The following is a 14,557-nucleotide window of genomic DNA, read 5'->3' as shown; positions in this document are numbered from 1 at the left end:
TCTTTACACATTAGACACTAGTATTGTATCTATTACTAATGCACACAATAAAGTTTACTTACCTAATGGTAACACTGCTGTTGTCTCTCACATTGGTAGTACATGTCTGTTGACAAACCAGCCTGTGTCAAATGTCCTATACCTTCCTGACTTCAGAGTTAACTCACTCTCAGTGTCCAAGATCACTAAGGAACTTAGTTGCATGGTAGCATTACTTTTGTGTGTTTCAGGATCTCTCAAATAGTCAGGTGAAGGGGATTGGTAAAGAATAACATGGACTCTACATACTAAAAGGAGGAGGACCAACTCAAGCTCCAAAAAAGCTGGTGAATAGTAGTAGGATTCCTAGTGACAAAAACTCTGATAAGTCTGTTACTAAGTCTACTGTTGTACCTGTTACTTCTGATTCAGTTGATGTATGGCACAAGAGGTTAGGTCATGCACCTCTTGACATAATAAAGAAACACGAGTCTCTTAGGTCCTTAAATGGAAAGGATCATTCTCATTGTACAGTGTGCCCTGTTGCCAAGCACACAAAAATTCCATTTCCGTTAAGCACTATTATGTCCAACACTGTTTTTGAAATATTGCATTATGATATTTGGGGACCTTATAGAGTGCCTACTTATAATGGAAAAAGGTTTTTTTGTTACAGTTGTAGATGACTATAGCAGATATACTTGGATTTTTTTGATAAACTCCAAAGCTGACTCCATATTTGTACTGAAACAGTTTCTTACTCAAGTTAAAAATGTAATCTCAACCAGTGTTAAAACTTTGAGAACAGACGATGGCTCTGAGTTTTTTAGTCACAACTTTCAGACTCTATTAAATGAACTTGGCATTGCCCATCAATCCTCTTGTGTGTACACACCTTAGCAAAATAGTGTAGTTGAAAGGAAACACATGACCATTTTAAATATAGCTAGGTCCATTAGATTTCAAGTTGATATCCCTCTCAAGTACTTGGGTGTCTTTGTTATGCTGCATGTCCTAAAATGTTGGACAAGCTCTCCTCTAGAGCCATCTCAGCTGTATTTATGGGGTACTTTTCAACACAGAAAGATTATATCTTATTTGATCTCCATGCTAAGTCATTTTTTGTAAGCAGACATGTGATATTTCACGAACACCTCTTCCCTTTCAAACATGTACAAGAATAATCAAATCCTATGTTCCCAGTCCTGGATCTTCTAATACCACCAGATGCCTCTTCAAGTGTCTCCCCAGCTGATGCTTCTATGAATGGTGAGCCTTATCCAATGGCTCCAGTGGCTCATGTCCAATCACCACCTGTTGTTTTACCTGTTTCCACTAGAAAGTCTAGCAGGATCAGCAGGCCTCCTCTCTGGCTACAGGATTTTGTCACTCAGCCCAGAGGATATACATATTCCTATCCTATAGCTGATCATCTTTCATACACTCATTTATCTCAATCCTCTCAGCATGTTCTTCAAGCCTACTCAGCTTTGTGTGAGCCTATGTCATTTCAACAGGCTGCTGCTGATCCTGCTTGTACACTCATTTATCTCAATCCTCTCAGCATGTTCTTCAAGCCTACTCAGCTTTGTGTGAGCCTGTGTCATTTCAACAAGCTGCTGCTGATCCTGCTTGGGTCCAGGCAATGCAGCTGGAGATAGATGCATTAGAAAGCAACAACACATGGAGTATAGTGGATCTCCCTCCTGGAAAGAAGACCATTGGTTGTAGGTGGATCTACAAGATCAAATACCTTTCCCAGGGGCTATGAAAAGATTTAAAGCAAGATTGGTTGCACAAGGGTTTAGTTAGAAGGAAGAACTTGACTATGGAGAGACTTTCAGTCATGTTGCTAAGATGGTGACTGCTAGATCTATTATGGCTCTTGCTGTATCCAGGGGTTGGTATATCTATCAGATAGATATTTATAATGCCTTCCTCAATGGTGATCTTCTTGAGGAGGTCTATATGGTTATTCCTAGTGGGTTTGCTAGACAGGGGGAGACTCATAAGGTCTGCAAACTACACAAGTCCTTATATGGACTCAAGCAGGCACCAAGACAATGAAATATAAAGCTAATTGAAGCTTTGGTAGATATGGGGTTCAAGCAAAGTCATTATGACTATTCATTGTATACTAAGCACACTGGAAATGATATTGTTGTGGTGTTGGTTTATGTAGATGATTTGCTCATCACTGGAAACAATCAACAGCTCATGTGTGACACTAGACTAGACATTCAGAAGAAGTTCAAGATGAAGGATTTGGGAGAGTTAAAGTTCTTTCTAGGAATTGAGTTCTCCAGGTCCAACAAAGGCATACTCATGTCACAAAGGAAGTATGTATTAGAATTGATATCTGAGTCTGGCCTAGAGGGAGCAAAACCAGTCTTCACACCTTTAGAAATGAATCAAAAGCTCACATCAGTTCAATATGATGAGCATGTCAATTAAGGGATAGATGAAGGTGACAACATACTAACAGACACTACAAAGTATCAAAGGCTGGTGGGAAGACTTTTGTATCTGACTATGACAAGACCAGATATTGTATTCTCAGTACAAGTCTTGAGTTAATTTATGCATTGTCCTAAACAGTCGCACATGAATGCAGCTCTTAGGGTAGTCAGATACATCAAAGAAGCACCTGAATTAGGCTTGTTAATGCCTATAGAATACACTACTAAACTTACAGCTTACTGTGACTCTGACTGGGAGCATGTGTGGAAACTAGAAGATCAGTTGCAGGATACAACAATAACAACAACATACCCAGTGAAATCCCACTAGGTGGGGTCTGGGAAGGGTAGAGTGTACGCAGTCCTTGCCACTACCTCGTGGAGGAAGAGAGGCAGTTTCCGAGAGACCCTCAGCTCAAGAACATCAGATCTAAGTGACAGGAGAAATATATATAAAACATAACAGCCAATACAAAAGATAGCGTATAATCAACAACTGAGACAGTAACATCAAGAAAGTAATGCGAGGGGTGAAACGCAGTAAACAACATAAGGTTAAGACTACTCCAAACGCTAACAACCCAAACCCTCGCAAGAGAAGACAAAATGCTAACCCTACTAACCTTCGACCTTAATACGCGACCTCCACTCCTTCCTATCTAGAGTTATGTCGTCGGTAATGTGAAGCATAGCCAAGTCTTGTCTAATCACCTCTTCCCAATACTTCTTGGGCCTACCTCTACCCCTCCGCGTACCCTCTACCACCATTACCTCGCACCTCCTCACTGGGGCGTCTGCGCTTCGTCTCTTCACATGTCCAAACCATCTCAGTCTCGCTTCCCTTAGCTTGTCCACCACAGAGGCCACTCCCACCTTCTCCCGGATAACCTCATTCCTAATCTTGTCGCTCCTAGTGTGCCCACACATCCATCTCAACATCCTCATCTCCGCAACATGCATTTTATGAACATGTGCGTTCTTGACTGGCCAACACTCCGCTCCATACAACAAGGCCGGTCTAACTACTACTCTGTAGAACTTACCTTTAAGTTTCGGTGGGATTTTCTTATCATACAATACTCCAGAGGCAAGCCTCTATTTCATCCAAGCAACCCCGATGCGATGTGTGATATCATCGTCGATGTCACCACTCCATTGGATTATAGCCCCAAGATACTTAAAACTTTCCTTCTTAGGGATGATTTGTGCAGCAAGTCTCACTTCCACATCTATCTCATCCAACACATCACTGAATTTGCACCACAAATATTCTGTTTTGGTCCTACTCAACCTGAACCCTTTGGACTCCAGCGTTTGTCTCCACACCTTCAACCGCGCATTAACTCTATCCCGCGTCTCATCAATCAGTACTATGTCATCCGCAAATAACATACACCATGGGACCTTCTTCTGAATAGACCGCATCAACTCATCCATCACCAAAGCAAATAGGAAAGGGCTTAGGACTGATCCCTGGTACAGCCCCATCTCAACTGGGAAATGTTTTGAGTCTCCTCCAACTGTTCTAACCCGAGTCTTGGCTCCACCGTACATGTCCTTTATCGCCCTAATATAAATCATTGGGACTCCTTTAGACTCCAAGCACCTCCAGAGGACATTCCTCAGTACTTTGTCATAAGCCTTTTCAAGGTCAATGAACACCATATGTAGGTCTCTCTTCCTTTCTCTATATTTTTCTACCAGTCTACGCATAAGATGAATGGCTTCGGTAGTCGAACGTTCCGGCATGAATCCAAACTGATTCTCAGAGATTGGACACCCCTGTTCTCACCCTCATCTCCACCACTCTCTCCCAAATCTTCATAGTATGGCTCAACAATTTGATACCCCTGTAGTTGTTACAGTTCTGGATATCATCCTTGTTTTTATACAATGGAACCATTGTACTCCACCTCCATTCATCAGGCATTTTTGTTGTCTTAAAGATAACATTAAACAGCCCAGTTAACCACTCTATGCCTGCCTTGTCCATGCTCTTCCAAAATTCTACCGAAATCTCATTTGGTTCGGTCGCTCTTCCCCTGCTCATCCTACTAATAGCCCGTATAACCTCCTCGGACCTAACGCACCTACAGTACCCAAAATCCCGAAGTCTTCAGAGTGCGCCAAATCACCCAACACAATGTCTGCTTCCTCTTTTTCATTTAAAAGTTTGTGAAAGTATCTTCGCCATCTTTGCTTGATGGAGGTCTCTTCCACCAGTATTTTGCCTTCCTCATCTTTGATACACTTCACTTGGTCCAAGTCACGCACCTTCCTCTCTCTTGCTTTTGTGAGCCTATACAACTTCTTATCCCCACCTTTGTCCCCCAGCTCGACATACAAGCGTTCGAAAGCTGCCATCTTCGCCTTCGTAACAGCTAACTTAGCTTCTGTCTTTGTCTTCTTATAGACTTTCTTAAGCGTTCGCTTCTCTTCCTCGTCTACGCACTCCGCCAATTTTGTGTATGCAGCCTTCTTCGCTTCCACTTTGCCTTGGACTTCCCCATTCCACCACCAATCTCTTTTATGGCCTCCAAATTTACCCCTTGACACCCCTAACACCTTAGAAGCAACTTCCCTAATGCAACTAGCTGCTTTATTCCACATGTTGTCCGCATCCCCGCTACTACTCCAAGCCCCCATCCCCATCAACTCCTCACCCATCTCCCGAGAAAGGGCAGGGGTCAACCCACCCCATTTAATCCTCGATCGATCAGGTACCATCTTCTTCCTCCTATCCCTCTTAATCTTCAGGTCCATCACCAAAAGCTTGTGTTGGGTAGTGAGGTTTTCACTTGGGATGACCTTGCAGTCCTTAAAGAGACCTCTATCACCCTTCCTAAGGAGTAAGTAATCTATCTGGGTCTTAGCTACCGGGCTACGAAAGGTAACCAAGTGGTTCTCCTCTTCGGAAAGCATGAGTTAGCAATCACCAACTCAAAAGCCTTTAGCAAAGTCTAGAAGCGAAGTTCCACCTCCATTTCTCTCCCCAAAACCAAAGCCTCCATGAACATCATCAAATCCACTAGAAGTTGCCCCGATGTGGCCATTAAAAATCTCCACCAATGACAATCTTCTCGGTATTCGGTATACCTCTAACTACCTCATCCAAATCCTTATAAAAGAGCTTTTTGGCCTTCTCGTCCAAGCCCACTTGAGGAGCATAAGCACTAATAACACTCAAAGTACATCCTCCAATGACTAGCTTAATCGTCATCAGCCTATCATTGATCCTCCTCACCTCCACCACTTGCTCCCTCAAATCCCCGTCTACTAAAATACCCACTCCATTTCTATCCCTTGACCCTCCTGAGTACCACAACTTAAACCCGTCAACATCCCAAGCCTTGGAGCCTACCCATCTAGTCTCTTGGACACAAAATATATTTATCTTTCTCTTCTTGAGAATTTTCACTAGCTCTAAGGACTTCCCCGTCAACGAACCTATGTTCCAAGATCCTACCCTCACGTTATATGAACCCGTAACCCACTTACCACTATTATATACTTGGTGAAATTTGGAAAAGGTCTAATTTCTTGGAAGTTAATGAAATAGGAGACAGTTTTAAGGAGCTCAGCTGAAGCAGAGTTCAGGAGTATGGCAGCATGTACAGCTGAAATAACTTGGTTGATTGGACTATACAAAGAGCTGGGAGTCAAGGTAGCCACACCAGTAAATATGATATATGATAGCAAGGAAGCTAATCAGATTGTAGCTAACCGAATCTTTCATGAGAGAACAAAGCACTTTGACATTGATTGTCACTTTGTTACAGAAAGAATCTGTCAAGGCATGCTGAAGACTCAACACATAAACACTAAAGACCAACTAGTTGATCTAATAACTAAAGGTCTGGGAAAGGTTCAACACACCAGCTTAATGAGTCAACTTGGAATGAAGAATGTGTTTCAACCATAAAGCTTGAGGGGGAGTGTTAATCAACATTGAAGATTAAGCAAACTATATGGTGTGAGTTAGTTAAATTGTTAGGAAGGTTCTAGAAGCTTTCATAGTTAGTTAAGAAGGTGGTTACAATCCTACCATCTATAAATAGATATTAAGCTACAATGTAAAGTGACCTGATTCAATGTAACAGTAGAATCACTCAGTTCAATAATATTTCTTCCTCTTATGTTCTCTTTTTATAGATTTCTCTCTGTAATTCAGTATGCTTCTAACCTCCATTAATGGAGTTTTCAGCTACCAGTGAAGAAAAAAAAAGATAAGGACCTTTTTTGATCGAAATTTTTTTTTTAAAAAATTAGGTTCGAAGGACATTCTCCATGAAAACATTTAAGTATGTCCTAGAACAAAGTTCGATTTAAAATTAAAGAAGTGTTATTTAAAGTACGACATTCAGGAGAAATAGAAATATCAAACCTAATTCAACTTAAAGAAAAAAATTACTTTTTATTTGATTTGCTTTTGATGTTTAAATTTAAAAATCAACAAATATACATTTGATTTTTATTTTAAACAAAAACTAACCAATTCAAATCGATTACCTAAATACTTTTTTAAAATTGCAACTACGCACACATTCTAGTGTAGATTGTGATCTTTTACATTTTCATTTTCTAGTCTATGACTTTTATAGTAGTTTAGTTCTTTTTCTTTATATTTTATTTTGACAAGTGCAAATTATGTTTAATTGAGTCTTTCATCACAATTATTGACTAATTCAATTTTCCTATAAAGACATTTTGGTGACAACTTTTATTAGAAGAATGATCGGCTTGATATAATATTATGTTTCATATACTAATTAGAATATGTGGATGTCAATATATGCCACATATCTACAAAAAAAATCATTTTACTATAAAATAAACAAGAAATAGACCGATGAAAATTTGAATTAATTATTATTTTAAATTTAAATTTATTAATATGATTTCCTTTTAGAGAAAATCATCTTAGATCGAACCGAATATCCCTAATTTGAACTTAGAGTTTTAACTAATGAGATAATTTCAAAAATTTCGAATTAATCAATATTAGTTAAATAATACTAATTTATTTCATTTTATATATCTTAATTTGAGTGGATAAATAAGACTTTTGAATCTATGGACTTAAATGAAAAATCTCTATAATATATTACACATATTGTTGTAATCTTGTAATTGTCATCTCTATAAAAATGAATATCATTAATGATAAAATTAGAATATTGAAAATAAAAATAATAATTAAACATAACAATACTTTTTGAAAAAATAAATTACAAAATTATAAAATCATAAATTGAATCTACTGAACGAAAATTCAATGAAAAAACGAGGAGAAAATAGAAAAATTTATTGGGGGTTGAAATAAAAGATAAAAAATTATTTATTTATTTTTTTGGAATACACTTCTCAAAAAAAAAGATTTTATCATTTATAGTAAGGAATCTACTCATAAGACTGATAAGAGCAGTTTAAAAAGAATTAGATTTTGATAAGAGCAGTTTAAAAAGAATTAGATTTTGATAATTAAATGCAATGTTTTGATTTTTTTTTAGTTTAAATTGGCATTTAGAAGTTAATGAGATTGTCTTTTAAAACAATAACCTTAAATTTTTTGAGAGACTTCAAATCGAAAAAAAAATATATATGAAGAAATCAAGCAATTTATCCAAGGGGAGTTACAAAATTTTGAAATTCCTATGCCTATCACCAAGTGTCCGATCATCCGGCATCACTCTTAACTTTTTTTAAATCTGGTTATCATCTTTTTATTTTATATATTAAATCTTCTTTCAAAGTTAAAAATTCCTTTCATATGTGATTTGAAATGGTTAAAATGCATCATCAATTATTTTGCTGCGTAGTTATATTATTTAATCATATCATGATACTAAAAGCATGTCCAATCTCACACATATCCAAGTCTTTCTAGCATGTACCACCCCTTCATTAAACACCTACATACACAAATCTTTTTTAAAAAAAAGATAGTTTAATCACTAGGAAAATGTCAATAGGACAATCAATTGACTGTCTAAACTCATCTTATTTATAAGGATTCAATTTCTCACCTTATAATCTCCATTTCCTGCCTCAAATTTTAAAGAGAAAAAGGCACAAACACTAGCATTGAGTCTTCAAATAAGGGAATACACTTTTACTAGTTAGCACCAGCTATAAAAGACACTTAGAAATCGATTGTGCCCGTCGTCTCCTACCAACAATATCCAACATGAACCTCTCAAGTGTGAAGGTACCATTTGTTTCTTCTTGACTTCCTTGATAATGTCAGGGACTCTGCATTATTGCAGCTGTTCTAAGCATGATTCTGGTGTACCGCACAAAGACTCTGTACGCTAATCTGTATGGAAGATCTCATACGTAAGTATCCTCGACGGATACAAATTTAAGTATCCTGAAAAAGGACATATTCTGTCCATTCATATTTCCAAATATAACCATAATGTGACACTGGAAACCATCTCCAGAATACTTCCAGGTGAGAGCAAACGACAAAGAAGACAATAGCCTGGTTTTGCTGTTGCAAAAGCATTCCTTGGTTGGGTAAAATAATATTTGTATTGCAAGTCATTTCTGTATATTTGTAATTTTTCAATATTTAAGTTGTCAAATTTTGATTGTCAATCACCATTAGTAACAGCGTTGATTGATTTTTTGCAACTTGGCAAATCCTTTTCTGTCAGAGATTGGTCCAGTGACATTGACAACAATGACAGACAATTAACATACCTAATTTAATTTTAATCCCATAAAGTGAGGTCTGGAGAGACTAGGATGTACTTGCACCTCTTCCCCTACCTTGTGAAGGTAGAGAGACTGGCCGCTCAGTTATTTTAAAATAAGTTCTTGATAGCACCAGCTACACAGATGACATCTAACTATACGCAATAATGAAGAAAACATGTAGATCAAGTCAAAGCTGAACACCATGAAAAATATCGAGAGATTAGAAGAAAAACAGTCTTGATTGATCTATTACACCAGAAAAAAAAGTCTTTAAAGTTTTCACCAGAAAGTTTTAAAGTTTCAGTAACTAGCTATATGACAGGTATAAAATGCCTAGCGCCCTGTTTATACAAAAGGAAAAACTCTAATAGAGTGTCTTCACCAGTAAAGCTGTATTGTGGGTTTCATTGTGGACGTGGTAGTGGTGGTGGATTGGATTTTGCAAATCCCACCCATGCAACAATGCCAACGGCAAGTATGACCCATCCGAAAATATCAAAATTGAGATCACTGCTCTTCTTCTTCTTTGAACTCTGCAATGCAAGAGAAGACACATAATGGTGTGAATCAGCAACAATATTGATAGATCGAAAATGAATCTGACAAAACCACCAGATTTTCACAGAGCTTCAGTACCAGTCTTAAGAGGACTTTAACTTTCAAATTTCCAGGGAGGATAAAGTAAAGGTAACATTTAAAGGCGTACAAAATCAAAGAGCAAAAATTAGACTCTGTGAGGAAGGTATCACGACTTATTCTGAACAACAATTTAAATGGAAAAACAAATCAAGACACATCAATTATACTGAACACAGAAGATAAGATATAGCTCCTATCAAGAGATAAGGGGTGAGAACTAAAGACTAAAGAGATACCTTTGTGCTTGTCGATGTTGAAGGTTCTGCTGCCATAGTTTGTTGCATGGGACCATGTCTGTGGATTTCCATGTGCAATTCTGGAGCCTAAATATAATGTAGAAGAACATAAATCGAGACTCCCAACCATAAAATGGGACATTTCATGAGTATAGATATCACAAATTTGACAAAACAAAACAAACTAAACAATCGAAAATTTCCACAAGATGCACCACCTAGTCAGGACATTTCTCAAGCTTGTTTGCTTCAACATATCAGCATAATTTGACACTCAACCACATTCATTACCAAAGACAAATGCAACTCAATCAAGGAAATGTTGGAACCAAATAGTCGTTGGGAGGAGGGGGGGTTTATACAAAGATTGCCCACCATTCTTTGGAGAACTAAAATCTGTGAGGTTAAGGATAGATATATGCAAACAACGAAAAAAGAAACATCTTTCGTGCAAGCAAGTACCATCGCATGCCAGCACACATTTGCTCGATAAAAGCTAAGCAATCAGAAAGTTAAGAAAAAGTATAGTACATCTCATTACTATGTCCAACAAATATGACAATAAAAGCTACATTTAACTATATTACACTAACATCCATTCACCTTATAAGAAACCAATTTCTATGCTCACATAATCTAATATGGAAACCAAATCCCCCACTTTCAGAGGATTGGTTTGCCATTGGGAACATCCTCAACCAGCCTTTGGCTTGTGCTTTCCAATGAAGCCTTCTAAGGGTTTGGGGAATCTACCAGTAGGGGAGAGAAAAGGAGGGAGGATTCATCGACAGAGACCACAAACAAAAGTCAAAGATCAAAAGGGTGTTAACATGACATCTATATCATAGTAGCGTTTTCAGTGTCATCACTCAGCGAGACGACGTTCCACTTGGATGCATAATGCCCCTTCCATATAGCTTACAATAATAAACATACTAAGATACAGGAGAGGAGGAAAAGCTTTTTAAGTCTGAAACCTTACAAATCTCTCATACAGTAAATGTTGAATGATATCCGTATAAAGAAAATTTTCAGCAGAAGAACAAAACAAATTCACTTTGTTCCATTTTTAGTAAAATAGTGAAGGATAGCACATTAGTTGTTCAAGTTGATTAGAAGGTGCAGAATAGCTAGAATTGAATGCAAAAAGTATGAAAAAACATCTCGTAATGTATTTAACGTGAAAATATTCCTAGGATAGGGAAAAACTTTTGCGTTGCAACCTTGGTAAATCTCTGATATAGCAACTGCCAAATGCTACCGTCGAGTCCCACATCGTGCGAGGGTTGATTAGGTCTCTTTATATGGTTTTGAAAATCCTCACCTCTTGATCAATCTTTTGGGGTTGAAATATGCACAAACTCCATTTTCTTATCATGGTATCTGAGACGGGTTCATACCAATTCTTTGTTTATCCGATGTTGGCCCCCCAAGTTATATTGACCACATTCTAAAAGACCAATCCCAGGCGTGTGGAGGTTTTGTTGAGTCTCACATTGAGTGTGGGAGGATTGATGGGTCTTGGGCAACCCCCACCACTCAAGCTAGCTTTTGGGTTTGAGATAGACCCAAGGACCATTTTCTTATCATATCCAGACCCTTGTGAGATCCACTTCTACACCAACGAAACCAAGGAAATACCCAGCCAGCCAAACACCAGACAGCTACCTAATAAACTCCAACGGAACCTAGAATCTCGCACCCCATAATTTTGTGAATGGCAGTAGAATAAAAAAAAGGGATACTTGAGAAGATGTACACTTCAGCCATCTAGTTTACCAAACCTAAACCGAAGTACACACTACCTATACACTGTACATATTTTATTAACTAGATGGCCCAAAGGTTTGGGCTGTAATTTTTCCTAAAATAAATATTGATGTGAATTTCTGAGGGCCATCGGACTGGGTAAAACCTGAATTAACCATGGTGCACTTGCGGGAAACTCCTTGCCGAGGGCCTGTGCACCCCCGGGATTAGTCGGGGCTCAAAGAGACTCGGACACCCGGTGCAAATCAAAAAATAAATAAATAAATAAATATTGATGTGGAAAAAGAATTTGCAAAATTTGGAACTTCCCTTTTTCCTGCTGGATAGGTAAATTCTGAAGGATGCAGTCACTTGGTAGTGTAGTGATTGGTGCATCTTTCAGATTTTATCCCAGTTCTTTCTTAATTTCCTTCCTTATAATGAGTCCTAATTTTATTTTCCTTATCTGTTGCTACTTTTGTGAATTCCTATCGATGTAAGGAATGGAAACCGAAGAGGACGTCAAGAAAACCTTCAGGAACAAAATTAGTATGATGAGCAAATTGATGCACATACTAGCGTCACATATATAATATGTATCACTGCATGAGCACATGTAACGAGGAAAACACATATTTCGATAGAAGTTTCTATTTTTCATTTTTAAAGTAATTGCACTTCTTCATCTCCCTCAATATCAACGATGAATGGCCATCCAACAATTAAGTGTCTTTTGGCATAACAGTAAAGCAATAAACTTAAAGTGATAATCCATCCATCCTTTACCGCAAGATGTTTTCTTATTTATCAGTCTCTAAGATAATACAAAAGATATGTCATATGAAATGACTGTTTCACCTACGTATACCGCACATAAAGACCTACAAAATGGCTAACTATAGCTCAATATTAAACTAACCAAAACAGAACAGACGTTCTAAAGCGATCAGTTTTGAGCGTACATCAAGTCAATCAACATGGACTATATTCAAGCAAGCAACTTTGACTTCTAATCACCCTACCTGAACAGAACTGACAAAAGTTATTGGATTGGACAAGTAGCATGTTATCAAACACAGAGTGAAAAAAGCCATTCAACATTTTATAAATTAACATGATTTAAATTATGTCAAATAATTACAACTCGGTTAAAATCATAAACTGAAAAATATTGGCATTTATATGAATTTGTGAGCATATAATTTCAGTAGTTATAGACAGTAATAGTTTTTTGGGGTATTTATTAGGTTTTAATTTCACGCGTGACATTTCATGGTGCAAGACTTTATGCGAGTTAAACGTGGTGATAAGTTCAGTTTTAGAAGAAGTTAAGGAAAAAAATTAAATGCATTAAATGAACCTCAAAAATCATTTTAGGTTCTTCATATATAGTTATGCTTAAAAATATTAATCTCGGTTGAACTTACAATTTATAGTAAATTTTGCATAGTTTTAAACATCTAAAAATTTAACTTATTACGTTGATCTAATTCAATCTAGCATCAAGTTTAGTCAAATGGACTCTCGAAAAATGGAGAGTATCACATAAATTGAACCGAGGTAGAGTAATTAGTAATGACATCGAAAATTTGGCTCTAATGTTGACTAAATTTTACATGTGTATAATGACAAATGATGTAAAGGGTGATCTAAGAAGGTGCCACCAAAACTATTGACGACGATATCACACATCGTTTAGGCAGTGTTCTTAATGGCGCTCGCCATTCGCCAAAGGCGAGAAGGCGAGGCGAGCTTGTCGCGCCATTTCCCAGTGAGGCGCGGCGAGATCAATTAGGCGATGTGAGGCGACGTGAATGGCGGCGCCTTTTAGTATTAAAATTTTAAAAAGGTCTTGACTTAATAATATTAGTCAAAATTAGGGTTTTTTTTTCATATTTCCAAAATTGGGACTCAGACGCGACTCTCTTCTCCTTCAACCTCGCGATTCTCTTCTTCTCCTTCAGTCACGAATTGCGATACTCTTCTTCTCCTTCAACCTCGCGATTCTCTTCTCCTTCAGTCGACTTGCGCGAATTGAAAGGTATGGCCTCTTTTCTTTCTTCTTCTCCTTCAGTCCTCGTCTTCTCTTACTTTCTCCTTCAACTGCTTTCTCAAAAAATAAATAAATTTGAGATACTATTGCTTTCTGCGGTTCTGCCTTCTCTGCTCTGTTTGTTTCCTCTTTTTCTTCAATGCTCTGTTTTCTTTCCTCTGTTTTCTTTGTTCACTGCAATATTAATTTTTTTTTATAAAAGTAACATTTGTTCACTGTAATATGCTGCTGAATGCTACTGCTTTCAGCTTTTTACTGTGCTGCCTATTATTTTATTTTTAAAAAAATTCTTCTATAGTAATTAATAGTAATTACTAATTAATATAGTATATGACTATATGTTGTATTGTACAATAGTGAATTCACTGTAATATTTTTTTTTTTTTTTATTAAAGTAACATTTGTTCACTGTAATATGCTGCTGAATGCTACTGCTTCAGCCTTGTACTGTGCTGCCTATTATTTTATTTTTTAAAAAATTCTTCTATAGTAATTAATAGTAGTTACTAATTAATATAGTATATGTTGTATTGTACAATAGTGAATTCACTGTAATATTTTTTTTTTTCTATTAAAGTAACATTTGTTCACTGTAATATGCTGCTGAATGCTACTGCTTTCAGCCTTTTACTGTGCTGCCTATTATTTTATTTTTTAAAAAATTCTTCTATAGTAATTAATAGTAGTTACTAATTAATATAGTATATGACTATATGTTGTATTGTACAATAGTGAATTCA

General features: G+C 37.1%; 1 protein-coding gene across 1 annotated transcript in view; it reads right to left on the bottom strand.

Annotated features, from left to right (window-relative positions):
• Positions 1 to 9,360: 9,360 nt before the first annotated feature.
• Positions 9,361 to 14,557, bottom strand: part of LOC102604719 (mitochondrial import receptor subunit TOM20-like) — a 10,010-nt gene continuing 4,813 nt past the window's right edge. Inside the window, exons 5-6 of the mRNA XM_006365973.2 lie at positions 10,016 to 10,102; positions 9,361 to 9,673 (exon numbers count right to left, since the gene is read on the bottom strand). Coding sequence (XP_006366035.1) covers positions 9,545 to 9,673; positions 10,016 to 10,102 — 216 coding nt within the window. The 3' untranslated portion in view covers positions 9,361 to 9,544. The remainder of the gene's footprint in view (positions 9,674 to 10,015; positions 10,103 to 14,557) is intronic.

Source organism: Solanum tuberosum, unplaced genomic scaffold (assembly GCF_000226075.1).
Source record: "Solanum tuberosum cultivar DM 1-3 516 R44 unplaced genomic scaffold, SolTub_3.0 scf00591, whole genome shotgun sequence".
NCBI classification, from domain to species: domain Eukaryota; kingdom Viridiplantae; phylum Streptophyta; class Magnoliopsida; order Solanales; family Solanaceae; genus Solanum; species Solanum tuberosum.
This window is presented reverse-complemented; position numbering and strand designations above follow the sequence as displayed.